Source organism: Erpetoichthys calabaricus, chromosome 4, assembly GCF_900747795.2.
Source record: "Erpetoichthys calabaricus chromosome 4, fErpCal1.3, whole genome shotgun sequence".
In the NCBI taxonomy this organism is placed as follows: Eukaryota; Metazoa; Chordata; class Cladistia; order Polypteriformes; family Polypteridae; genus Erpetoichthys; species Erpetoichthys calabaricus.
This window is the reverse complement of record NC_041397.2, coordinates 249,431,475-249,457,464: the sequence shown is the minus strand read 5'-3', so window position 1 is coordinate 249,457,464 and position 25,990 is coordinate 249,431,475. Positions and strand designations below refer to the sequence as shown.

At 36.8% G+C, this 25,990-nt stretch overlaps 2 protein-coding genes across 2 annotated transcripts in view; one reads left to right on the top strand and one right to left on the bottom strand.

Moving 5' to 3' along the window:
• The window catches only part of rpl31 (ribosomal protein L31), an 810,223-nt gene that overhangs the window by 467,558 nt on the left and 316,675 nt on the right, over window positions 1–25,990 (bottom strand). The gene's annotated exons all lie outside the window — the stretch shown is intronic.
• LOC114650759 (E3 ubiquitin-protein ligase RNF149-like) overlaps window positions 1–25,990 on the top strand; it is an 83,747-nt gene that overhangs the window by 35,801 nt on the left and 21,956 nt on the right. The window contains 1 exon segment of the mRNA XM_028800584.2: window positions 7,870–8,120. Within this exon segment, the coding sequence (XP_028656417.1) occupies window positions 7,870–8,120 (251 nt within the window).

The window sequence follows — 25,990 nt, the reverse complement described above, 5'->3', positions numbered from 1 at the left end:
TACATTTTTTCATGAATATTGTTTTTAATTAGCTAAAAACAAAGTAAATATTCAACAAATAATTTAAGTAATAGATTTTCGAGGTCTTCTTCTACCATTAGCATTTTAAGTCTTTTTAAGTGTTAGCAAAGCATTTTTATTTATTAGGTTTTAAATTATTTTTTTCCCTTTAACTACAGTCAGCCATGGGCATTACAAATTAAAGAGTAATAGCATCCCATTACACCACATGCCTGAGGTCAAACTGTTGTTTTGGATTTTGTCTAGTATGCCATCTACTTTTAGACATACTGCATGAAATGAAACAAAATTACACTGATAAAGTCAACAACAGTCCATCGACCATTACTATAAATTAATATTGCTGTTAATATGGTCACACTGTATTTCTTGTGTTTGACATTCAGATTTCATGCACTAAACATGAAAGCATCCCAGTAAAGCAGAAAAGGTGCTGCAGGTAAACATTAATGGAACATTTATTGTTTTAGTAAATCAGCTTAAAAATGGTGCACGTGCACAAGTTAAAATACACACTAAATGAGGGTCCACAGCAGTGTGAATGATTTTTGGAATTTGATGCATTCTTGAGGTGGTTTCTGGGTGATCATGAATTGCAAACCACACTGGAGACAAAACTGTTTTAGTCAGTGTGATAAGCTTTATTTGCTTTATATAATAGTTTTTTTTTTAATCTTAAAACCTTAGAGTAACTAGTGTATCGCAGTTTTTCTGCAATATTCATCCATCCATTCATCAATTATGAAATACACCAAACCTTGTTCTAAGTCATGGGGAATTGGTTCCTATCCTTGCAACATTATCCACAAATTAACAACCCTGGATGTCAGTCCATTGCAGGGTATGATCCATTTCACACCTACACTCTCTCACTCAACTCTAGACTTGACAGTTTACCTCACCTGCACGTCTTTGTGATTTGGGAAGAAAACTAGAATAGCAGAAGAGAAAAACTCACACCGTCAGAATGTGCAAATGTCATATTACAAGTAAACAGACTGAAATTTGAACCGGGTCTCCTATAGCTGCAAGGCAACAGCATGTACATAGAGCTCTGCCTGTCGTCCAAGTTTATAATAGGAGGAAGACAGAGAGTGTTCCTGACAGAGTCCTCGCACGACCATATTCATTATTAGTTGAATGAGCTGTGTTGGCTTTTTGCCCTTTTTAGGAATAATCCTTAAAATTCTTTAAAGCTCAGTGACCATACACGACACAGTACTGGTCAGTACAGCTTAACCCACATTATCAACACAGTTTAACATGGATTCTCATTTAGAATAACTGAGGAAAACCCTAACCCTAGATCTCTGCATTTATGAGGCATTTCTTTCTGTAGGTACAAGTTCAAGCTGATAATATATTTTTCTCTTTAGGAGTCAACTACCAATTGTAAATTATTAAGAAATATTTTTACCTTATGTTACCCAGATATCTGGCTATTGCTCTTTATTATCATGCAAGTACTGTTATAATTAATAATTGTATCACACAGGTCGGTCAAGTGGTCTCAAATACAAGTGATGTTATTCTATTGTCTTTCATTGTATGCGTTTTACTTTTTGCTTTGTAAAATTAAGAGCCTTCTTGTGAGGCAATGACTTAAAAATATTCTTGTAACATTTCCTATATGCATTAGTGATTCATTTATAGATTTGTTGATAAAAAAAAACATTCCCAGAAAAGCCGTTTGAAATTAATAAGAAATCAAGAGTCTTAGTTAAGAAAGTAAATTCTGTTTGTTATGCCAATGGTTTTCACATAGGATGAGATCCAGATTTCATATTTACTCTGGGTTTAAACATGTACAGTGTATTGTTCAGCTATTTGCACACTACCTTTTTGATCAAGTAAAATGTTCTTAATGAATTTTAATTTCTTCAAAGAAACTGTTGATCAAAATTGACCTTAATAATCTAGCTTGGGACATCTCTATAAGCTAACCAAGCAAGCTTGATTGAATAAATGGTCTCCTCACAATTAATATTTTTATGAATAATTTTAATGGAATTTATGAAAGTTTTGTGTTATTCTGTGGGTACTCTGGTTATCTTCTCATACCCAAAGAAGTGTATGTGAGGTTAATTGACAACACTGAAAAGGACCAATATGAGTAAGTATGTGTGCACATGTGCCTGGGTATGTCCTGTGATCATGGAATTGTACCATATCCAAACTGGTTCCTGCTTTGTATTAACTAGTGTCAAGATCGGCACCAGCTCCCTTTGATCCTAAACTGAATAAACAGGTTAGAAAATTGAGAAATGAATGAAAGTTTTGAAGACCTGTGTTAGGTCCCATTGTAACATCTTCTTTTTAAAGCTAAAAAAGATAACCCTTTTATAATTTTCTATTTTATATAACAACTCCTTGAGATTTTTTAATTGATCTCCCATACTCAGTGTTGGTTGGGACAATGTGTGGCTGCAGTCTCCTTTTATATTTATGTCATTTGAATTATGTCATTGGATTTTTGTATTATGCTGTATTTATAGGATACATGTGATTGACTGAATTACCGTAAGTGGGTTTGATTTAGAGCACATAAGGAGCAAGGAACTCAGTATGGGAGACCTAATGTGGTTTGGAAAGGTGCAAAACCTGTTGAATCTTGTGAGAATGCGTCTTGGGCACCTAGCATAAAAATGGACCAGGCAAAGCCCCCTGGGACATAAACTAGCCATACTGGGGGGATTTTATGAACCAGCTGGCCCTGTGAGCACTTGGGAGTTTCTTTGAAGGAATTTGACTTCTCTGCACAGGCAGTTACTGTCACAACTCTCACTGGGAAAAATGTATAGAGAATGTGACAAGACAGCAAGCTAAACACAAATATATTGAATAGATTATGTAATTAACTGTGTGGGTGTAATATCTTTCTAAAGCAGAAGATATTAAAAGTGTTTGCTGGATGTAATGGGGTCGGCTAGCCTGTATTGTCAATTTGACAGCCACTTGATTTTACTTTTTGTTAAAGTAGAAGATGACTCGCAGAGCAGCTTGTCTGGAGTAAATGGAGAGTGGTACATTGCCTAGTAGAGTAAAGGGTCACCCATTTACAAATGAAGCATTTTTTTCTCTGAAAGAAAGACTGCAATGTTTCTGTACTGCTGGAGGGGGGAATCAAACTAAGGCTATGCATTTTGTCAAATGAAAAACTAAAATGGACTCACTGTGACAGTGTCTGTTTTTGTTCAGTGAGTGCATCATAAAGGGTTCCAGTTTTTGATATTTGTATTCTCTGCTTTTTAGTTTCACTTTGAATATATTTAGATCTTTCACACAAATCATTGGAAGATACCTCACATTAATGGGTAAGAATCAAATAACTTCATAAGAGTGCCTGTGTGGTTTAGAGTAAATTATTTTGCATTTGTAAGAGGACATGCATTTCTGTTTAATAAAGAATAAGGGAGTTTGTCTTGTGCAGTTTTTCACATCACTGTTTTAGTTTGATAGTTCCCTGATCAACAGAGACTTTTGTGTTTTGTGAAAATATAATGCATTTTATGTATTATAAAGACAGAATGGTTGCTCTTTTAATCTGGGTTTATTTGGAGCAAACACTTTTCAAACAGCAATTCCATTTAGCCAGTGCTGTAGTGGAATTTGCTTTGGAAATTCTTGCAAAATTTGCAGGACTGGGCTTGTTATGTTGCTCATTCTACAGCTGCAGAGACCCTGGGCCTGCAGGCTGTGTGTGGATCATTTTTGGATGCTGACATCTGAATGCCCCTTAGACATTTTGTTTTTACCATATAAGAAAAAGAAGAAAACAAGATTTTTTTTCCATCAGAAGTTTATATGTGAAGTTATTTTTTCAGAATCATTAAAACAAACTTGTTTATTAAATAAGATGTTGGGTTACAGTGAAGGAGAAAGGTGTCATATCTCACAATTGTTCTACAAATATTTTTATGCTTCAGCTGAGGTTTTACTTTTTTCTTCTTGCCCAGTTTACCATTCTGAATTTTGATTTGACCATACAAGGAACAGTCACAATCATCTGTTTTAGTTTTCCTGCGCTATTTCTCAACACTCAGCCTTTTTGCCAAGTCACCGTGGAGTGCCACGACAGCTGCATAGACTGCACTTTCATACACATATCGATTTAACAAAGCAGGCTTCTCTATCAGTCCCCGATGGACAGGTTGCTGTTAGAGAAATTTAGAATTATTTGTAAATGAAAGCAAGTGCTTTCTGCATTATTCTTAGATTTGCATTGTTCACATCTTCCCATTTAGTTTCAAAATATGGTCTATTAGGAAAGTCTCTATTATTTAGTTATTTTATAATCTACTTCTTTCTATTGTGTTTAATAGTAAAATCTGTCTCTCTCTTGTAATGAGTGTTACTGTAAAAGATAACCTGCAGATGCAGATATCAGAAAGCCTTGCATACATAATCATACAGCACAAAAAGACACAGCAACACTAAAAACTGAGCAAAGAAGGTTAGGTTAGGGTTAACAGAGATTTCCGTTATTTGCATTGGTACACGTCAATATGATTATAAAATATTATTTTATCTCCGCGCCTCACCCCTTATTACTAAGAATAAATCAACCTTTAAATTGTACCTCAAAACATCTCCAACATTTGCTTAAAGAATCTCCTAAAATCAATTTCTATGAATTATTATAAAATTACTGTACAAAATTTGCATAAATAAATAAATACTCGAATTTGCATAAATTTGCATAATTCTGACAGTTAAATTTAATTTTATTTAAAACTCTTGAGATATCAAAAGCAATAAAATCAAGATAAGGTATGTAAATGCTGTAAGAATGGATTTAAGAGGGTTACTCTAAAAAAACCTAAACTAGCTAGTGTTCTAAGGGTTTAAAATTTAAAAATGGAGTTTAAAAGGGTTCATTAAGATCAGGGACTCTAAAAACTATAAAAAAGAGTGGACAATAACTTAGCAGAGAAGGTTAGGTGACTGTCTGGCTCTAGTTTTTCTTGACAGGATATTCTTTTTTTTTTTCTCTAAACACTAACTACTGCAATTAGCCATACACCTACTCCTCATGCTTCCATGCTGCTCAGGGATTTCCATTTTCATTTATTAGTGTGGTGTCCTTATTTTCCAGAATTTCTAAACAGTTTTTGTGTCACTTACATGCTGACTGGATGGTCCAAATTTCTATTCATATAACTCTAGTTCAATTCTCTTTAAAAAGAAAAGATTTTTTTGTTTGTACAGTAACAAGGACAAATGAACACTGACATATTAATCTATCCAGTGAGTATACACTTGACATCCAATAACTCTTCGGATGCTGGGTTTCAGAAGGGCCCTGTCTGCCAGCAAAGAATTGGAACATTCTTAGGTGCTTCATTTAGTCAAGTCAGCTTGATTTAACTAACAACAAGTTGACACTATTGAAAAATGTACAGTATATAGCTGTGAGTGGTGAAACCAAAGAGTATATGATCTACTAACATGGGCACTAAATGATCACCCTAACTAAGTACATCCATGTATTTAAGGATGTATCCTACTCTTTCAAACAATAGGAAATTATACTTCTTTAGTAGTGATCAACCATAATAAGCCAATATACTGTCCTAATACATGATGTGCGAGTCACCTTGTAAATGTCAGAATATCTGTCAATGTTTTCAGGTAAAGAAACTGAGTGAAGTGCATACTCAAGCATGTCTGTTTGAATTTAATGATGTGTACCTTTAAGAGAACTGAACACGGCATTCTGGGGTGTTGGTGACACTTGCTTTTTGATTTCTTAGTAAACTTGAATGGGTGTGCTTTTTTTAAAGAATTAAACCTCAGAACTAATTTCCATCAGCTGGCTGATTCACTGTTTTGTAATAAATGGAGGCGGATGTCATTTATTAACATGGTATCATAATTAAAGTGTACGACACTCGTATATTTTCTAATACTGAAGTGTAGCTGGCGGCATATAATGTTCTTACAGCTCCTTCAGTTTGTATGTAGTAATGGAGAAAGTAAAGCAGATGACTAATAAGGACTGAAACACTGCTCTTGTATACAAACACACATGTAAGAAATATACATGAACCAGGACCAGATTATAACACTCCCATAAAGTAAAGAATATGATTGACTCAAGTAAAATGTTACTGTTTGAAGAAAAGAAAGTAAACATCTAATTACTGGTTTGAGAGGAAACATCTTAATCCTATAATAGATTAAGGAGGGTTTAGAAAATAGATGGCCAATATACAGATTCATAGGTAGTCAACACCAGGGAAAACATAAATGTTGCTTACAGCAGTCTAACTTGCATATTTTGTAAAACTGCTATTTACAGTTCAGTTGATACTGGTGACTGCTTTTAAAATTTGTGATAAACAACAATACTGAATTTTGCAAATTCATCGCATGTCATGATGAAATGACAAACAGATTCAAAATTAGCTGTTTTTCTAAGAAAGAAATTTGTAATTGTAATCTGCCTTTAAATTGTAGATCTCTAGTCTTCTAAATGGGAAAAGTGTCATGGGTACTCAATTAAAGTCTTTAGCGTTTTAAAAGGTATTGATAAAGTTGATCCAATAGAATTATTTCAGTAAAATAGTGATCTATGAACAGTACTTGAGAACATGTGAAAAAAGTACTTAGAAGATGATTTACTGCTAAAAGTTGGAAGTTCTTCTTCGTATAAATGATTATGGGAATGTAGAATAAACCACAGTGCCATATAGCTGAAGAACAGGTCTAATGGCATTTAAAAACAATCAGATGAGATATTGGGACAACTTAACTGCTAGCTTAACAAACTTGATGGAGTAAATGGGTTTCTTTCAGATTAAATTAATGTTGACTTTATTTTTTTTTTTTAATTCTGGATTAAGTCCCAATGTAGAATTTTCTTTTTTAAGGCAAAAAGAGAGAACAGTGCATCTTTTTTCCAGTAATTCTTCTAGTAGCTCCATATATTTTAATGATGTTATATCTTTCTGTAGAATAGTGACCAGAACTGTACATCATTATCTAAGTGGGGGCTAACAAAAGCATCAAAGACTATTGCTTAAGGTTTTATCCATCACACTAGAACCGGATTCATGGTCTTAAAAATATGGAAAGTTGCTTATAAATCTGAAAATCTTCTGTCCAGGTGGTGGAATCAGGTGTTTAATGATACATGTGGAAATTATGGGAAAGTAGACACAAACTAGGAAACACATGTCCAGACAGAGGTTTAATTGAATTGAATTTAATTGAAGTAAATTAGACTTTAAGCACCACTTGGATGGTGGGATAAGTCAGCTGTTATGTAAACAAATTGGCTTCAAGGATTGAGTTATTTTCTTTTCTTAGTAAATTATTTTATGATCTTATTATAGAGTGTGAGAATACCATTCTTTGATTTTGCTTGGAGACCTGTTTTCCAAGAGTGCACAATTTCTGTTTCTACTTTTTTCTTCAAATCTAGAAGAACAATTTGGTTTGATTTTAAGATCTTCCCAATTCAGATTATTGATCTTGCAAATTACGTAGAATACTAAAATTAAGAACTCTTTGTAATAGTTGTGAATGACTTCTTTCTCTACCAACACAAATTTTCAAATCTATCTCTAAAGCTGGATCAGCTAACCTGCATTCTTCCTACCAGATGAGTACATTCAGGGAATTTATTAGGTGTACTGAATTTTCATATTTTAATTAGTGATAATTGGAAATATATCCTGTCATCTATTAAGGCTTCACTACCTCTTGGCCATCAGACACCTTTATGAATGAATCAGTTTTTTGCTGCTGTTCTCTTCTTAGTGTAGCTAACCTATGATTCAGTGTACTGTTATATTCCTGTAATGTTAACACTTTTTTTAATGTAACATTTCTTTTTGTTTCCAGGGACTGGCAGCACAGTTGTGGTTATGGTTGGATATCCTAAAGGGATTGAAATTTTAGAGGTTGTACGACGAGGGATTCCAGTAAAGATGTCAATTTCTGTTGGAACGAGACATGTACAGGAGTTTCTCAGTGGACAATCAGTGGTTTTTGTAACCATTGCTTTTATTGCAATGATGATCATTTCACTAGCTTGGCTAATTTTCTACTATATACAAAGATATCTGTATGCTGGCTCACAGTTTGGAAATCAGGTAAGTAACAAATATTTTATAATTGTACAATTCACCCATAAATTGGAATTCTAGAATTAAATGGTGTCTGGAGTAAATTTTTCCATTTCATATTTTAAGTGGGTTCAAATTTGCATGGTCAACCAATTTTCAATAGAAATACCTATCACTGGCTCAGTGTTTGATTCTTTGTGTATTCTGAAGCTTTATCCCTACATGTGTGTTTTAAACAGCTTCCATTCACATTGCTAGGTGATAGGCAAGTCAGACAGCCTCCACTGAAAATAACTACCATGTCTTTTTTTCTTTTTATTATTTCTAAGAGTTTAAAAATTGCAAATTTTCTGTGTTGGCCACTCATTATTTGGCATGAAGCTGCTTGATTTGGTTACAACATCTAGAATGACTGGACCTTGTGCTCACTGGGTGCTATGTTTTCATGCATCACATAATATAATAATAATAATAATTCTTTATTTATTTGTCACATACATAGTTATACAGGACAACAGCAAAGCTAACCACCAAACTCCTCAATTTATAACTTAGCATCACCTTCTGAAACTGGATTTTGGACTCCCAAACCAGCAGACCTCAGTATATGTGGATTGGCAACATCACATCCCATGGGGTAGTGTGCTGAGCCCTCTTCTATACTTCTTGTTCACCTTTGATGCTATTTTCAAACTGCAACTCCATTATTGATAATGATGATGACACCACCATCATATGCCTGAACATCAGCAATAACGAGACATCTTACAGAGAATTGGTTCACTAGTGACTTAGTAGTACCAGGACAGCAATCACACCCTTAATGTCAGCAAACCAAGGAATTGGTCGTAGAATTTAGGAAATAGAAGGCATAGTGTATTCCCTTCTAAATTGGTCAGGATTCTGTTGAAAGGGTAAGTAGTTTTAAATTCTTAGAATGATTGTCACCTATGAACTGAAGTGAGCACAACTCATTTTGTCTCTTGTGAAGAAGACACACCAATGCCTTTACTTCCTCAAACATTTGAGGAAAGGCTACGTTTCTCTAAGTGCACGGCGCAGTCATCCTCACTGGTTGCATCTAATCCTGGTAAAGCACCTGCTCAGCTCAAGTTTGTAGATCATTGCAGTGGGGTGTGAAAGCAGCACAGAATATTGCAGTCTGTTTAGGACATATAAAAAACTTGTTTCCTTAGAAACATAAAAGTACAGTTACTTTTGCTTTTCCTACTCCTTCTTTGTGACAAGCGGTACATGACACTGGCACTCGTGGCAGTAGATTCAGAGATATTGTAACATAATAAAACATGTGTGTGGTGCATGCCCTGTATACTTTTGTATGTGCATGTGTCTTTGTTGCCATTGTGTTATAGTCAACTGTTCTGAGACAAGAAGGTAACAATTTAATTTTACACATGACAGCATACTTAATACCTGAGCTAAAACAGTGAGCTGTAGCTTAAAAAACACAGATTACACATAAACCACAAACACATAAATTACACAGATTTATGCAGCAAATAAAAAAGTGTTTAAAGATTCAAGTTCTTTTAGTCCTATACCTTATTACTTCACTGCCTACTCACATTTACAAAAGTTTAGTAATATTTTGTATGCATGCACATCTGTATTTCAGACCAAAATGTGTGCAGCTTGAACTAGCAGACAGAATTTCTCATTATGTAAACGATATGTAAAGTCACTGAAATAGTTTAAGGTCTAACATATTATAGACTAATACATTGTACATGTTTTGTTAGCTAACCAGCTAGCAAAAGTACACAAGTAAAGATTAAATGTTATAGCTTATTTAGTAAATAACATGCATGCTAAGTTACATTATTTTGCAATGACCCAGCAGGAAAATAAGAGTGGCGAAAATGTGGCACAGGATGCAGAAATAATTGGTAAAAAAATTACATTGGGTCCCACTATAAGGCAACTCAGAAGCTGACACTGTTGATAAGCTAGCAGCTGTTATGCAAAAACCTTTAATTTAACTTGATCTAAAGAAGTAACTTTTTTTTTATGGCACTTTATATTTGTATTAAACCACACAGCATGCCAGCCAATTATAGCAAATGTTTAGGTAAACGCTTGTAATGATAAAAATGTAAATATATAAATATCACAGCATTTTTGCTTTGAAAATTTATTTAATGTGTTTTTTTTCCATTTATTTCCTTATAATATTAAAGCCTTGCTGTAATGTTTAATTCATTATACATTCTTTTGCCTTGAATTTTAATTGAAAGTTGCATTTCTAGGGTGCTTAAAGTATAACTTACTGTACATAATGATGCTTTAATTGTGATAATTATTTTTGACTTCATCACCCACTCCTAATTTCTACAATCCAGCAGAAACTATCGATACTATCTAATGTCACTGCATAGGTCCTGGACTTGGCATTGTGCCTAGTCAGTGATGTAATGTAAGTAAATGGTTTAGTTCTCTGATCCTTTGCACAGGATATTTTTGCCTGTGGCAGGGAGCTTTAAAACAACACAGTAAATGTGTTGAAATACTGAAAGCAAATTTTCATGACACTGTTAAAAAGAAATTATTCTATACCTTTCTATTTTGGGTGGATTTGCAAACAACTATTAGGCTTGACTGTAGAGTTGTATTCTTCAACTGGTCACCTTAACCAAAAACATTACATCAAATGATTGTGTCTGGTACTTATACAACAGCCACTCTTAGAAGCTCTCCTGCTTCTCTGCCTTCAAGTTTTTCACAATATAAATTGAACATTTTTGTGTGATTTATAGGGGAAATGCATAAGGATCTGAAAATCCTTTCATCTTGACTTCAAACAGCTTCACAATACAGAAAGTTGGGCTATAAAATGCACAGAAAAAAACACGTTTCTTTGTGAACAACTTATAGCCAGCTGTATCTGAAGATAAGGTTTTGTTCATGGTCAGTGCATTATGCATTGCATTATCAAGAATGGCAGAAGAATGTACACGTGTCATGAGTAAAGATGAAAGACTTGTCTGTAAGTCTGCAAAGGAAACAGAATGTTTTTGTGTCCACTGTATATCTTGGCAGTGCCTTATGTTATAAATGTTAGAAGGGCCCAACATGGTGACCAGCTCTGCATGGATAAGATAGTCTCTTAGTGATCTTTGCTGTTTAAAGCATCGTTGTTATACCTTTTTTCTTTCCCCATGATTAGTCATCATTGAATGTATTCCTGTTATTTAATCCCACACACTATTGGTTAGGACTTGCGCTAAGGGGTCAAGTTTTAAGTAAAATGCTTTTTCTATGCTGCATGCCTGCTGCTCACATTTAGTGATGGAGAGAACATTGAGTCACATTCTTCATGGTTTCACCCTCCCTCCACCCTCCGCTGTAGGGGACAGCTGGAGTTCTGGATGCTGACTTCTGCCATACACTGTTTCTTTTGTTCCTATAGTGATAGATTAAAAGTAAGCATGGTGGTACAACAAGTTTAACTTGTTTGGTTATTTTTAGTTTTCACATAACTAAAATGCAAAGAAGGTCTTTTGCTTATCAGATACGTTGGGCTTAAAGTGACAACCATTGAGGTGTTCTTGACAAACCTTTTTTGAAGAGTTTGGAATTGGCAAAGGCTGAAACTATTCAAATATTATCATCAGATATTCCTTCAAAAAGAAAGCAAGTATCTTACATACAGTTCCCTTCATTTTCTTTTGTCATGATTAAATCAAATTTACCCGATTGAAATACAGAGTAGATAACTGAAGTTTCCAAATCAATATTATAATGCTTACATTTTGTGTACAGGTTAATGTGACACATGAATTGCATCATAAAATCCTTCCACCCAGCCAGTTACTGAACTTGCTTAGTCCATTTTCAGAGTTGTGAGGAGCTGGAACCCATCTCAGCAGCACTCAATGCAAAGCAGGCATAAACATTTCATGACATGCCAGTCTGTCAGTTTCAATATTTATGACATGTACAACATTTACAGTAACTCATACTGCTCCAATGCAGAGTTTGTAATAAGTTTCCTATGTACAGACGTGAAATTTGAGAGGAAAATCAGAACAGCCAGAGGAAACATTAGAGATTGGCATCATAAAGAGAATAATTAAATGTAAATTTAAAATAATTAATCTCAGCTCTTATGTTGCGTTTGGTTAATCTTCTGATTCCTAAAAAATGTATAATACTTCACTTTTGTTGCTATCTACTTATTTTTTGCAGTATGAGGCTATAGTACTGATAAGAGGATCTTCATTCACAAGTTTAACTGATCTTTGTTTTTGTATCGATTTATGAGTAAGTAAACCACATACTGTTCTTGTGGTGAAACTTTTAGTACCAGAATATGTATAGTCCTAGAGCAGGCTAAAATCCTATTGAAACATTCCAGCTATCTTCTCAGTTTAGGATGTGAGATCAGTAAGTTTGCCATAACTTTATTTTATAATGGAAATAAATACTTCCTGTTTTATTTCACAAGTTGAAGAATCTGTTTCTGTGGCTAGCTGAGTTTTTGTAGTTAAGAAGTTGTCCACAGATCTGAAACTGCCCTACTTTGGGTTAACTGAACATTTTTCACCAGGTGTATCACCAAAATATACAGCAAGCCAAGAGACACTGTGCACATCAAACAGTACGAAGGGCATTTAAGGTTATCATAGTAAAATTCACTCTCATACCTGATAACATAATGCTGGCATGGAATGAGCAGGCAAAGGTTAAAAGGAGCTATCTTACATGGTTTCCACACAAAGAGAATACAATACATTAAACTTATTCAAATATAATTCCCATATATTCTTTCTAAGAGAATTCCCACACAATTATTTTATGTTTAAACATTATTATTCATGGATTATATGCCATTACAATACAAAAATTAAAAAGGATCAAATATAGTACTTGTATATTCTTTTTAAGTGAATTATCTGTGTAGGGCATTTGCTTAAAAGAAATGTGGCAGACCATATACTGAAAATCACATTTGGAGACATTTCCATTCAACTGGCTAACGTGCTTATACTATACAGTGTATATTTAATGACACAATCCTGTAAAAGACTTTCTTTACACAATGCCATCAATAGGCACTGCAGACATTTTTACTGTTCACATTTAACACAAGTTAAAAGGTTTTTGAATTTAATAGACACAGCTCTTTGAATTAAATACAGTACATTATAAAGATTGTCTCAATTTGTGCATATAGAATGCTTTGTTATTTGTTACTAGCTTAAAAAAGTGAACAATTTTGACTACACAAAGATCATGCGAAGACAATTTATCCTCAGAGGTTAACAAAGTATATAAAAAAAAATAACAAAATGTAGTTTCACAAAACTAGGAGGTGGCAAAGTGGTTAGCACTGCTTTCTCATATCTCCAGAACCCTGGGTCTGATTCCTGGGTAGACCACATTTGGTATCTGCGTATATGGAGTATGCATGTTCACCCCATGTTTGCATGAGATATTTCCCAGGTACTTTGGTTTTCCTTCCAGGTCAATAAAATATCTGTGTTAGGTTATTGGGTGACTCATAGGTGCCCCATATGAACAAGTCAGCCCAGGATGGACTCTGCAAATCTGAAATGGATTATGTAGAATAGATGATACTAGGGGGCTCCGCCCCCTGCTCGCTTCGCTCGCCAACCCCTGGTGTTGGGAATGACAAAGAGCGTGATGTATGAATGAGATATAGAATAGTGTGACGGTGAAGATGATGCAAATAGAAAGCAAACAATAAAGTGTGTGGCACAGTGTAAAGGTTTATTTGTAAATTTCTTTGTACACGCCGTTTAAGTGTAAAAGGTAATTCCAGGTCAGAACTTGTAAAGTCAATGAAGATGGTTATTGTTGTGATCAGAGTCAAGTTTGTCAGAGCTTCGAAAGAGTTGTGTCTCTCCAGGAAGTAATGGAATGACTTGGGTATTTATGTTTTCCACATTAATATTTTTTGGACATAATATAGTGCGTTGTGTTAAAAGGGGCATTTGGTCTAATGAGATTGCTGTTCCAAATCTCTCTGTAACTAAGTCGTCGCAGATAAAGGCTTGAGGAATTGTAATAATATGTGGCTGAAGTCCATCTGTATTGGTGAGTGTACCATCTCTCAGTTGTAATAAGCAATTGTTATGATCTGGTTCTGGACATCGTATCTTTTTTACTAACTGTATCTTTTGAAAGCAATGCCAATTGTCTGCGTATTTTAAGGTGCACTGAACAATAGCTGAGCGCATGGCATCTGGAAGAATAGCTAATCACTGTCTTAAATCTCCTCCTCATAAAAGTACCTTTCCTCTAAAGCGAATATTATTATTCATAAACGTTTGTAGAAGTTTATGAATGGTGTTGAGTAAGTGACTTCATGCCATTGTACATTCATCAATAATTAACATTTTTTCAAGACGGATGTCACGTGCAGTGCCACCGTTAATGTTCATAGTGGATACTGATTTGTAGGATCTAATGCAGTTGATAAAGATTTCACTTTCAGGTACATCGTTAGTTAGAAGCTCCTGTAGATATTCAGTATATGAATGTAAAGAAGGCAGTCTAATTTGACCCTTTTGACAACAACGTGTAAATGTATTACTTGTATTGCCAGTTGTTTCTTCAGGGAAGTGAACTGAATGACAATGATTGCAAATGACATTCATTAATCCGAATGAATTTTCCTGGTGTATGTTTTGCTTGTGCCGTTTGAGAGGCGCGTTGTTGCATGTGTAGTATTTGGGACGTGTTGTTTTGGAGCTGTAATCGATTTGCCTGTGCTGTGTGAGAAGCCCGTTGTAGCCTTCCTTGCCGTTAACGTATGTCTGAGACGGGAGGTGTTTCGTTTTGAATCCGTGCCTGTTGCGATGCAGCACTTTGATTGATAGATTGCGTCATGTGGATCTAGGATGTAGATTTGTGCATATTTGCGTTGTTGATTTGTTTCAGGGTGCACTGTTCCAATGCGATGCAGTATTTGTGCACATATGCGAAAGCAGTATGGGCCATTGCCTTTTGGTGGCCTGATATTTACTCCGGTAGATGCAAAAGCAAATGAACTATTGTAGGATCTAATGCAGTTCATAAAGTTTTTACTTTTAGGTACATCGTTAGTTAGAAGCTTTAGTTGAGCTTTGCGTTTTTGGAGTCGAGACATTTTTTCTTTTAGAAATATGGATAAGTAATAAGGAGTATTGCACTTACTGTTAATATGGAGCCTTTTCTGCGGTTGAACGGTTAATAGTGCCTTATTGTAATGAGATCCACCTATGCTGCATAGCCGTCTATTTTGTTGTTTCTTTCGTGTGTTTGTTCCTGTTATCCTTTCCTTTTCGTTTTGTACCCGTGACCGTGTATTCATGACTTGTTTCTTTCTCAGCATGCGAAATATGGATAAGTAATAAGGAGGATCGCACTCACTGTTAATATGTTTCCTTTTCTGCAGTTGAACGGTTAATAGTGCTTTATTTTAAGGAGATCCACCTATGCTGACACCTATGCTGTCTAGTGTGAAGGTGTTGACGTTCACTTTAGAATATGTGGCTTTGGGTGTCACTTCTTATGGATGTGTGTGGGGGGGGGGGGGGGGTGAGGATTGTTGTTGCGCGAGCGTCTTCTTTCTTTTTGTGTTCCTGTGTCTTGTTGAATCCCCCTCTTTGTGTGTGTCCCGTCCCTTGCTTGTAGGGTCTGTGGGGTGGTTTTGTGTTCCATGGGCTTGTTGAATCCCCCTCTTGGTGTGTGTCCCGTCCGGTGCCTGTTATGGGGGAGGGGGGTGCCTTGCTGTTGTGCGCGAGCCTCTTTTTTTTTTTTTTTTTTTTGGGTCTAGTTTCGTGTGCAATGTGTTTCGTGCTTTGCCTGCGTTTGACTACTTTTTTATGTGCCTTTTCCTTTTTTCGGTGCTCGTTGCGCTTCATTACTTTGACTCATTTTTTCTCTTTTTTCTGTGCTCACTCCTTTTTTCTGTGGTCTTGTCCGCCTCTCGCGGCCCCTCATCCGCCTCTCGCGGCCTCTTTTGTCCCCCTCTCGCGGCTCCTCATCCGCCTCTCGCGGACTCTTTTTGCGCCTGCGCAGTACGTCTTTTTGCGGCTACGGCCCATGGCCGGATGTCCCTGCGTCCATCCGGTTTAGCATTCTCGGTTAGTAATATGGATTTGATATAACCTAACAAATCAACTTCATAGTTTAAAGGATCTCCTTTTCCTTCTAGCTGTTTTTCGCTGCATCTTAGTTATTAGTAGTAAGTGTATGCTCCTAGTAAAGTGAACTGCAATTTTCAGTGCTATGAGGAAGCGTTTAATTTTTTTCTTAATTTTCCACTCTGTCATTTGAGTTTTTTGAGTTCATTTTTCCAATGAAATATTTTTAAATCTAGCAATATTTTATCATTTTATACAAAGCTTTAGACTTGTGACATTGACTAAAAGGTACCTTAACCTTGAACCAAATTACTTGTACTTTCATCTCATTAATTGAGTCTATTAACTGCTAAACATTTGTAATTGTTCTCTTGTAACTTAAGCAAAGAGTCATGTATTAATTTCTTAACCTGCTTAATTCAATTGTAAGATTATATAGGGAACTAGCCATGTGCGCCCAACTACGTTGCGCGTGTTAAAGTTGTCTGTGAAGGGCTCCCTGTTTAAACGCGGCTGCCAGTCGTGAACTGGGCCCTTCGTCGCACAGCATTATGATTTTTTATAAGGGAAACAAAATTACAAAACAAAACCCTTGGACATTGATTCGATAGGAACGGCCTACTCAGAATCACTGTCCGAATAGTAATTATGTGGTGGCGGAGGAGCATTTCTGCTATGACGCTGTCGTTTCCTCTCACGATCTCTTCTCAACCTTTCTCCAATCTCGCAGGTTGCTTTGTGGCAATTCAAAGAGTAAGGAAGAACCAATGCTTCTTTCTTGAACTCCAAACGCCGACTGATGGAAACTCACAGAAGTGTGCCCGACTTATATACTCTGACTGCCGACTCCAAGAAGTGGGTGAACATTCGATTTGGACGAAGTGCTGCCAATGACGGTCGATAGAAACACAAAAAACCACAGTCTCGACAACGAAGCAGGTGTCAACGCCAGATCTAAACACAAAGCGCGGTGTCGATGCCAGATCTAAACACAAAGAGTGCTATCGACAGTGTTTGTAAACAAAAGTAACAACCAAGGTGTTGTGTATTCAGTCAGTACAAACAGCACGTAGTCTCCTTTAGTTCAATCCTCTTTAATCACCACACTCCAACCTCATCCAACGATCCTCCCCCTCACTTCCACTCCTCCTCCATCACTACTGCCCTCTACTGAACACAGCAGGAACACCACACAAGGCAGTGAATTCGCAGACAAACAAAGATCAAGATCCAAATGAAGATTATATAGAAAGATTAAAACTTCACAGACTGTTTCCTTTATACAGTATTTCTCAAAATCACTGTATCTTTCATCTTTATTGCATAACCAATGATTACAGTTGTATATATGCCAGTAACTTCTATTCACATATTAAGACTCTGGGTTAACAGTGTTTTACTACCCCACACACTCTTGAAGGTGGTGTGGTTTGGTGTTTAAGGTGTTGGACTTTAAATTCCACTGCTGCTGGTTCAGTCCTCACCACTGCGTTACAGTGTGACCTTGAGCAAAACTTGCCTATGCTCTATTTGTAAAACATAAAAAAAGTTGTATCAGTTGTACTATATCACTGTAATTGTAAAGTACCTTGGTATAGTGTTAACTAAAAAAGCAGTGTATAAAAAATGGTAGTTTGCCTGTTTATTGGAGAGCTGTATCTTCAAGTCTTACTGTGATAGTGCCACCCCATCTCATCCTAACATAATTTGGGTGTGCCTAGCCTGTTTAAAAGTATATCTGGGTAGACTGATGGCTTTCACAGACACACTGTGAATGCACTAAACTCACTTCATTGTCTCATTTCACAGTGACACTGCAACAGCAACAGTAAATTTTAAATACCTGGAAATTTAATTGCCTGCTATTATAGTGAGAAGTCGTGCAAAATGACACCTTTTATTGGCTAATTAAAAAGATTACAATATGCAAGCTTTCGAGGCAACTCTGGCCCCTTCTTCAGGCAAGATGTAATTTAAAAGTATTGTATATTTCTTGTAGCATTGTTTGAATAAATATACGTTTGCATGATAGTGTACATAGCACATGTTTATGTCCAAATGAAGCAGAGCATTAAGCTGAAGCCACATATGTAAGTAACTCATAATAGTAACACAGTGAACTGAAAAACACTCATATGAAATTAAATGTTCAAGTTGCATCTAGAGAGGAACTAGTAGTGACAGCTCATCTGGTCACAGGGTATACCTGTCCTTAATTCTCTCCTCAGCCTGATTATCATAGCATCTGTTTACAGGTTCATTACGGTCATGTGTGCAGAGTTACAGGTTTGCTTTTCTTTGTTAACATTATTCTTCTTAACATTGTTATTCACCTTATAAATATGTTGTAGATAAGGAGGCAATAAATATGCTTCAATCGCATGTTGTTTGTAAAGCTGTTGGATTTTTGATGCTTTCTTTCATACATTATGTGTACTGACTGCTTTGTATTTGGAAATTGTTTCAACTTTTTTAAAGAGAGAGTGCTGGTAAGTTGCATTCAGGTCAGGTCTGGTTGGGGAGCATGCACTGGTACAGCATGTTGCTGTACCCACTACACAACGAAACAGATCGGGATCCCGGTTGGTAACCCCCAAGGCAAACATGCAGTCCAGTTCTACCCTCCGGAAATGACCATCTATCTCCTCCAGCCATGTGGGCATCCCTTTAGCCGTGGTCCAGCCACACAGGTGTTCAACAATGAGTACCCTGTGAGCCGGATCACCCTCAAGGAATCACGCCACATGGCCTTAGTGCTGTAACTGAAAGTCCCTCACAATTTAGGTAATGTGTCTTATTCAGGACTCCATGAGCATCCTCTCCTTCGACACAAAGTCAAACCATCACCACTAAGGATTCTCCAAAAAAACACAGTACTGAAGGAGTCCGGTCTTCATCCCAGGTCACTGGATAGCTTCCATGTCTTGCAGCCATATAGCAAAATAGGAAGCACCAGGACTCCAAAGACTTGGACCTTTGTCCTTTTGCATAGATATTTGGAACACCAGACACCCCTTTACAGCGACCTCATGACCCCCCATGCTCTCCCAATCCATCTACAGACTTCATTGGAAAAGTCTCCAGAGACATGACTGTTGCAGCCAAGGTAAGTTAGTAGATGAGGTTGATACACCTTACGCAGACAAACACACTGCTGATGGATGTGCCCAAGAGGTCATTAAAGGCCTGGATCGTGGTTTTTATCCAGGACACTTGCAAGCCCAGACACTCAGACTCCTCGTTTAGTCTCTAGAGAGCCCAGATATTGACTCCACAAAGATCACAGCATCATCGGCAAAGTCAAGATCAGTGAATCTTTCTTAACCAATAGATGCACTACAGCCGCAGAACCTCACGACTGTGCCCAACACCCAGTCCACTGAACAGAGTAGGAGCCAAAAACACACCCCTGATGAACTCCAGAATCAACTGCCCCCAGTGTACGGACTGGTCATGATATCCAGTAACCTTGGGGGGATTCCATGAAGTCTCAGGATGTCTCACAGGGCAGCTCGATCAACTGAGTCAAACACTTTATGAAAATCTACAAAGGTTGCAAAGAAACTCTGCTGATATTTGCGTTTGTGCTCAAGTACAACCCTCAGTGCTAGTATGTGATCGATGGAAGACTTCTTAAACGTAAATCCAGACTGCTGTGGTCGCTTGTAGGTGAGCAAGTGATCACAGATCCTATTGACCCTAGCGAGGACCTTACCCGGCACCAAGAGCAGTCTTATCCCCCTGTATGTGCTGCAATTCAGGTGATCACCCTTTCCAGATAGGGATGATGAGTCCCATTTTCAAGTCAATTGGGATTACGCCTGTCTCCCAAATGGAAGCAAAGATTGCTTGCAAAACCAAGAGGATAGCCTTATCACCAACCTGGAGAAGTACACCCCGGATACCACAGATCCCTGCAATCTTCCCTACCTTCAGTTGGGTCATCACCTGTGCAATCTCAGTGAGATTGGGTGGCTCATGACTAATTGGAGGATCAGCCTCAAGAACCGTGGACCCAGAGATGCCCAACGTTCTAGCCAGAGGATCCGCTTTAAACAGCTGCTCAAAGTAGCAGGCCCAGTGGATCACAACTTCAGCATCATCCATAAGGACTGTTCCATCACCTGCCCTGACTGCAATTCTCCGAAAATCAGATTCAGATCTGCGTAATGCTTTGATTCTTCTGTAAGCAGGACTGTAAGCAGGACATGGGTCACTAGACCATAGATGGTGTGTCACTTGCTCACAGATTCCTCTAACAAATGCCTCCTTATCTGCCCTCACAGCCATCCTTCTCAGTTCCTGGTACAGACTGGAGTTACCATCAAGCTGTGCACTGTGAGATGAAATACCTCATTCTGGGAATACTGGCAACACCAACACAACCCTCAGCAACCTTCAGGGTCTTGTCTCGGAATGTGTCCCACATCACATTAGGATCGGCAGTCACACCCAAGTATGCAAGTTTCAAACACAAACTGCGTGCAAACTCATTAGAAACAACTTGATCTTGGAGTCTGGCCAGGTCCAGCCCTATTCAGTTTTTGTGCCTAAACTTGACCTGTATTATTCAGTTTGTGTAGGTCTACAGTGGCATGGTGGTTTATTAGTCGGCGCTGCTGCCTCCAAACATGTGGAGTTTGTATGTTCTCCCAGTGTCTTTGTGTTTCTCACATCTCAAAGACATGCATGTTAAGTTTATTGGTGACTTTAAATTGTCTATGACTGAGAATGCAGCCTGATGACCTGCTGCCTCTTTTAGAAATGGTCCCTGCCTCGCATCAAATAATTCTGGAATTTGTACTGACACCCTTCAGCTCTGTTCTATTTTAGCAGGTTCTGTAAGTGGGTGGATAGTGTAGGTCTAGTTCACTGTTACCACATTGTAAATAGCCCTGTGTCAAATGTCTGTGAGACTGACACTGAATCAGATTACTTTGCTGCTAAACTTGGTATCCAGTAAGTGGGTAGGGTTTGCTTGAATTCTGGGTAATAGTGTATTGCATTTTTGTGATAAACCAGTGAAGATGCACTCATAATGTCATATTGTAGGGACTAGTTTTAAAGGTATAATGTAATTTCTATTTGATGTTTATTGATTTGCTTGGGAATGACAGCAATATCATGCTAAAAGTAGAATAATATTCTCAAAGTTAAAGTTGTTGGTTTTGTTTTTTTAATGCTGGCTTGTTACCAAAAATTATTGTGCCTCGGACTGCATTTTGTTTTTGTAGCTCTGTTGGTATGAATTCTTTTTATATAACATAAACTTCCTGATGTTTGATTATAAGTCATCTCTCTTTTTGTTCTCAACTTGGACTTCATTATTAATTTCTTAGTCTGGTTAAATTGTACTATTTTTACACATTTTGCTACAAGGAGAGAAATACTTGTTACACACAGCTACTTTTCAGGGTAAAGGTGAAATTGCATAGCAAGACTGGAAGGACAGCAGCGGAAGTGAGTTATGAGTTGAGTGTAAACACAAACACAAAGCTGTCTGATTTCTCACAATTAGCATTTGCCATGGACATATCCCTAATTATTATGACTAAGGTGAATGAAAATATGATTATACAGTAAGGTAAGAAGTCTACAGCAGTCTTACCACTCCTCATATATGTCCCAAGTTCCAGTTTTAATTGCTGTTAATTTGTTGGTAACTATTTGTGTGTTTTGTGTTATACAGACATTTTTATTTTTCTTTTCTCTATTTTCTTTCATTTAGGTTTGTTTCTGATCTATGAGTATGTATTCTAATCATTTAATGGACAGCATCAGTGATAGTCTATGTAACTCTGCCTCTCGACGCTTTAGCCCCTAGTGAATATAACATATAAACAGCTTCTTCTTCAGAAGCTGGCTGACTCAGTGCAGGTGTTTTCCAATTGTAACACTTAGCTACAGAGGTGCCAGCAGGTGTATGAAATATGACATTAAAATTCAGATTATTGCAGACAACAGCAAGGTTTACTTCCTTGTAGTGTTGCCAGTCTTCTGCATGTAAGCACTTCGAGGCTAAAAATAATCCTACTTGTCAGGTGCCAAGTTAGAAGTCTGAGACATTTTCATTCATTTGTGCATTTGCTTTATTCTAGTAGGAGCACAGGAGACAGGCAGAGCCTGTCATGTTAGCATTAGAAGTGACCGTGGGCACAATGATAGGGATACAATTTCAATTAATCCATGCAGGTGGTGCAGTGGTAGCGCTTCTGCCTCACAGTAAGGAGATCATCGGTTCACTTTCCAGGTCCTCCCTGCGTGGAGAGTGCTTTGAAAAGTGAGAAAAGAGAGCTATATAAATGTAAAGAATTATTATTATTATTATTAAGTAACTTGTAGCTCCTAAAAACTCTTACCATTGATTTGTCAATTTGTAGGAGTTCATTCAGTTGTGCTGTGTGCTCTCAGGGATTTTATGTGACTCTATTCTGTGAAAATACATTGAAGTGTTCTTATGTAATAGTTGTTTTTTTTAATGCATTGTCTTCCAATTTCCTCAATACTCCCATTTTATTTAGGTAAAGTGTGATTCTTCATTGGAATTGTTAGTCTAGCTTTTGCTTTGCAATTGATGGTCATTTTAGGACTTGATAAAAATTCTTCATTAGCAAATGATTCATTCAGTAAAGATACCGGATTCATTCAGTTTTATTTGGTTACACTAATTATTAAAAAGAAAAAAAGCACAAGGGAGAGATGTCATCACATTAAGTGGAAATTAGAAAAGTTTTGTGACATCATTTTCTTTTTTCACCAGTAAATTGTAGGGTAGGAAGGCAGTTCCATTAAAAAAAAAAATTCATTCCCTTGCATGGCGTGTGATTGATAGATAAAGAGAGCATAAGTAAGAACAATATCTATCTATGAAGGTGAATACAGTGGATAACTACATGTTTATTTCTCCTTCTCCCAGTATTTTTATGTTGTTGTTTTACATTACATTACATTATACTACTGACCTCATTTACAAATGCTGGGCCTGACGCAACAAAATTTATACAAAAATGTGTCAAGTGAAAAAAAAAACTTACAATTAGCACCTCTGTTAATGTTATAAAGTTGCCTGGAAAAACAAAATTTACTACCACTAGGAATTATTTACTGATTTAAAAGCTAACACAGAATTTAATTTTACAACGGAATGACCTACTTATAAGCTGGGCAAAAATCACAGTCCAGTCAGATGATCAAATTAAGAAGTGTGGCAGAATGTGAACTCAGAGGTTATATTTGATGCCTATTCTGAATTGCTCCTCAACTTTTGAGAAGATAAGCACACAAATCCACATCACAAGAAAGCCCTTCACTGAACTGTAAAATGAACGTTTAACCCAAAGTGACTTTGATTGTTTCCAGCTCTGGTAGGCCTATTTTCACCTTCTAAACGGCTAGAAAGACCATGATTAATTCTGAGAGATGGCTATGGAATTTTTGTCAGATTAAAAAAAAGTCTGTCAAGTTTCTGAGTTACAATTATTGCTGCAAGATGTAATTTAACAATTATAAGCTTATCAGTATTTATAGATATGGCTGCTAACAGTACATTTAGTACTTCAGTCAGTGAAACAACTGAGGCAGAATATTTGGATAAACTTAAGTAAACTTGGTCTTCTTTGCAGTTAATTAAATTTGGTTTATTTTGTATGGTTTTATTTAATCCATTCCACAATTCCTTCCTAATAAAAAGATTAAATGCTAGATGACAATTTATGTCATGAACAGTATAATTATACTAATGTTGTCACAGAGCAATCAGAAAACATTACATGGAAACGGCCGAAGTACAATTGTTCCATTGCTTGACCTTTCTTCGGTGGTATACTGCGAACAGTAGTAGAACTGCGGTTAAGGCATAGAACGTCCTTCCACTGCTTACAACCCAATTGCAGGGTCATGGAAAGCTGTTGACTATTATAATTTAAGGCAACTACACAGGCTGAGCTTAGTGTCATTGAATTACCTAACTCACATGTGTGAGAAATGGGAGAGAAAATCCAGAGAGCTTACTGATACCAGTACACCTAACTTATGATTTTACAGGGCTAGTACATTTTGTCCAGGTAAACCCTTAGGAATTTCCCATCAATAAGAACTAGGTTAAGAGGGGTCAAAAACTGAAGGTTTTACTATTTATCATATTGTTATTGTGTCTCTTGCATTGATTAACTGTTTGAGTGACTAAACATTGTGCTGTTGAGTGTTGTTCACTAAAACTAAACACATTTCCACCTGTGGAAAATGAAAGTAATGAATATGTCGTGTCATTTCATAATGTCTGAAAGTGTCTTTCACTTTTTTCGCATTGTAATATATTTTCTATCCGTCTTTTTTCTAACCTGTGTATCCAGTTCAGTATCATTGAGAACTAGTGCCTATCCAGGAAAGGATGGGTCCAGGTGGGAACCAAGTGCAAGTGGAGGACCTGTTCGTTGCAGAGCAGCATGTATTTGCCTTCACTCACACCATGCTATTTTGGACTTGTCTATTAATTCAACAGTTAGAGGAGAGTGTGTGTACATGTGGGAGGAACATACAGTTTCTGCACAGGCAGTTCTTGGGCCCAGGATTTGAACACAGGACTCTGGAGCTGTGAGACAGCAGTCGTATAGTAAACAAAATATTATCGTTTTGTGTTATTTTCAAAAAGCTGCCTCTTACACTGAAAGTTAGTGTGGCTTAGCTATTAGAGTACTGAACTTGAAATCACAAGATTATCAGTTCAGTCTCATCACTGATTGATCCTAAATAAGTCACAGACCTGCCTGTTCGTCAGTTGTACAAAATATTTGCAAATAGTTGTAACATATCCCAATCCTCAGAGTCTCCTTGGATCACTGAGAAATAGACATTATAGACATATAGGAATGGGGCAATATCTTCACTGGGCGCAAAAGAGACAGTCCACTATATAAAATAACGATTTGTTGAATGACTAATTAGTTGTTCCTTTAAAACTTGAATTACAGCACATTTGTTTTATTTTTAGACCAAATATTCCTTGGTATTTTGTGGGCACTCAAAACATGTACCAGTATATAGTTTTTACTTACTATGTCCAAAACATATTGGGTGCCAGTATATCATGAAAAATGGTCCCTCCAGTTTAACTCTTTTTCTATTGTAATTCAAAAGAATCTTCCAGAAAATTCTCTCCAACTGCCATTTGTCTTCACACTAAAGTGTAGTTATGGAAAGAAAGCTCATCCTTTGTACACTTAAGGTAGCTGGTGTGATTAATGCCTACATTCAAAACCGAGTTCAAATGTTTTATACACATCACAGTAAACAATAATTAGCAGATCCTGTACCAGACAGAGCTGAAATGTGTTTCATTTGTATGGAGGCTCTACCTGGCAGTAGACATCCATGGTGTTTCAAGAGGAGTCAGCGATCTACCAGTTAGTTCACTCCTTACTTTTTAATGACATAAAAATAAATTGTAAGGATAAGCACTCCATCATTCCATTTAAGAGAAGCTTGTACATTTCCCACGCTGAGCAAGATATTAGTCAGCCAGTTCACTATTTACTACCAATCTCTGCTCTAACCAGGACATGCTGCTGCTTGCCAGTGCTATAAAAGCCTCTACTGCCCTCAAAGCATATTTGTCCTTAGTCAATGAGATTGCTTGGCATTTTTCTTCTCTTTTTTATTTCTGGCTTCAGGGTCACAAAATGGTCTGTGAAGCTTTGTGAGTGAGGAAGCCAAAGATATTTACTCCCATCAGCATGATATTTTAGTTTTGTATTTAACAAGGCTTTGATGCAGTACAAAATTTATATA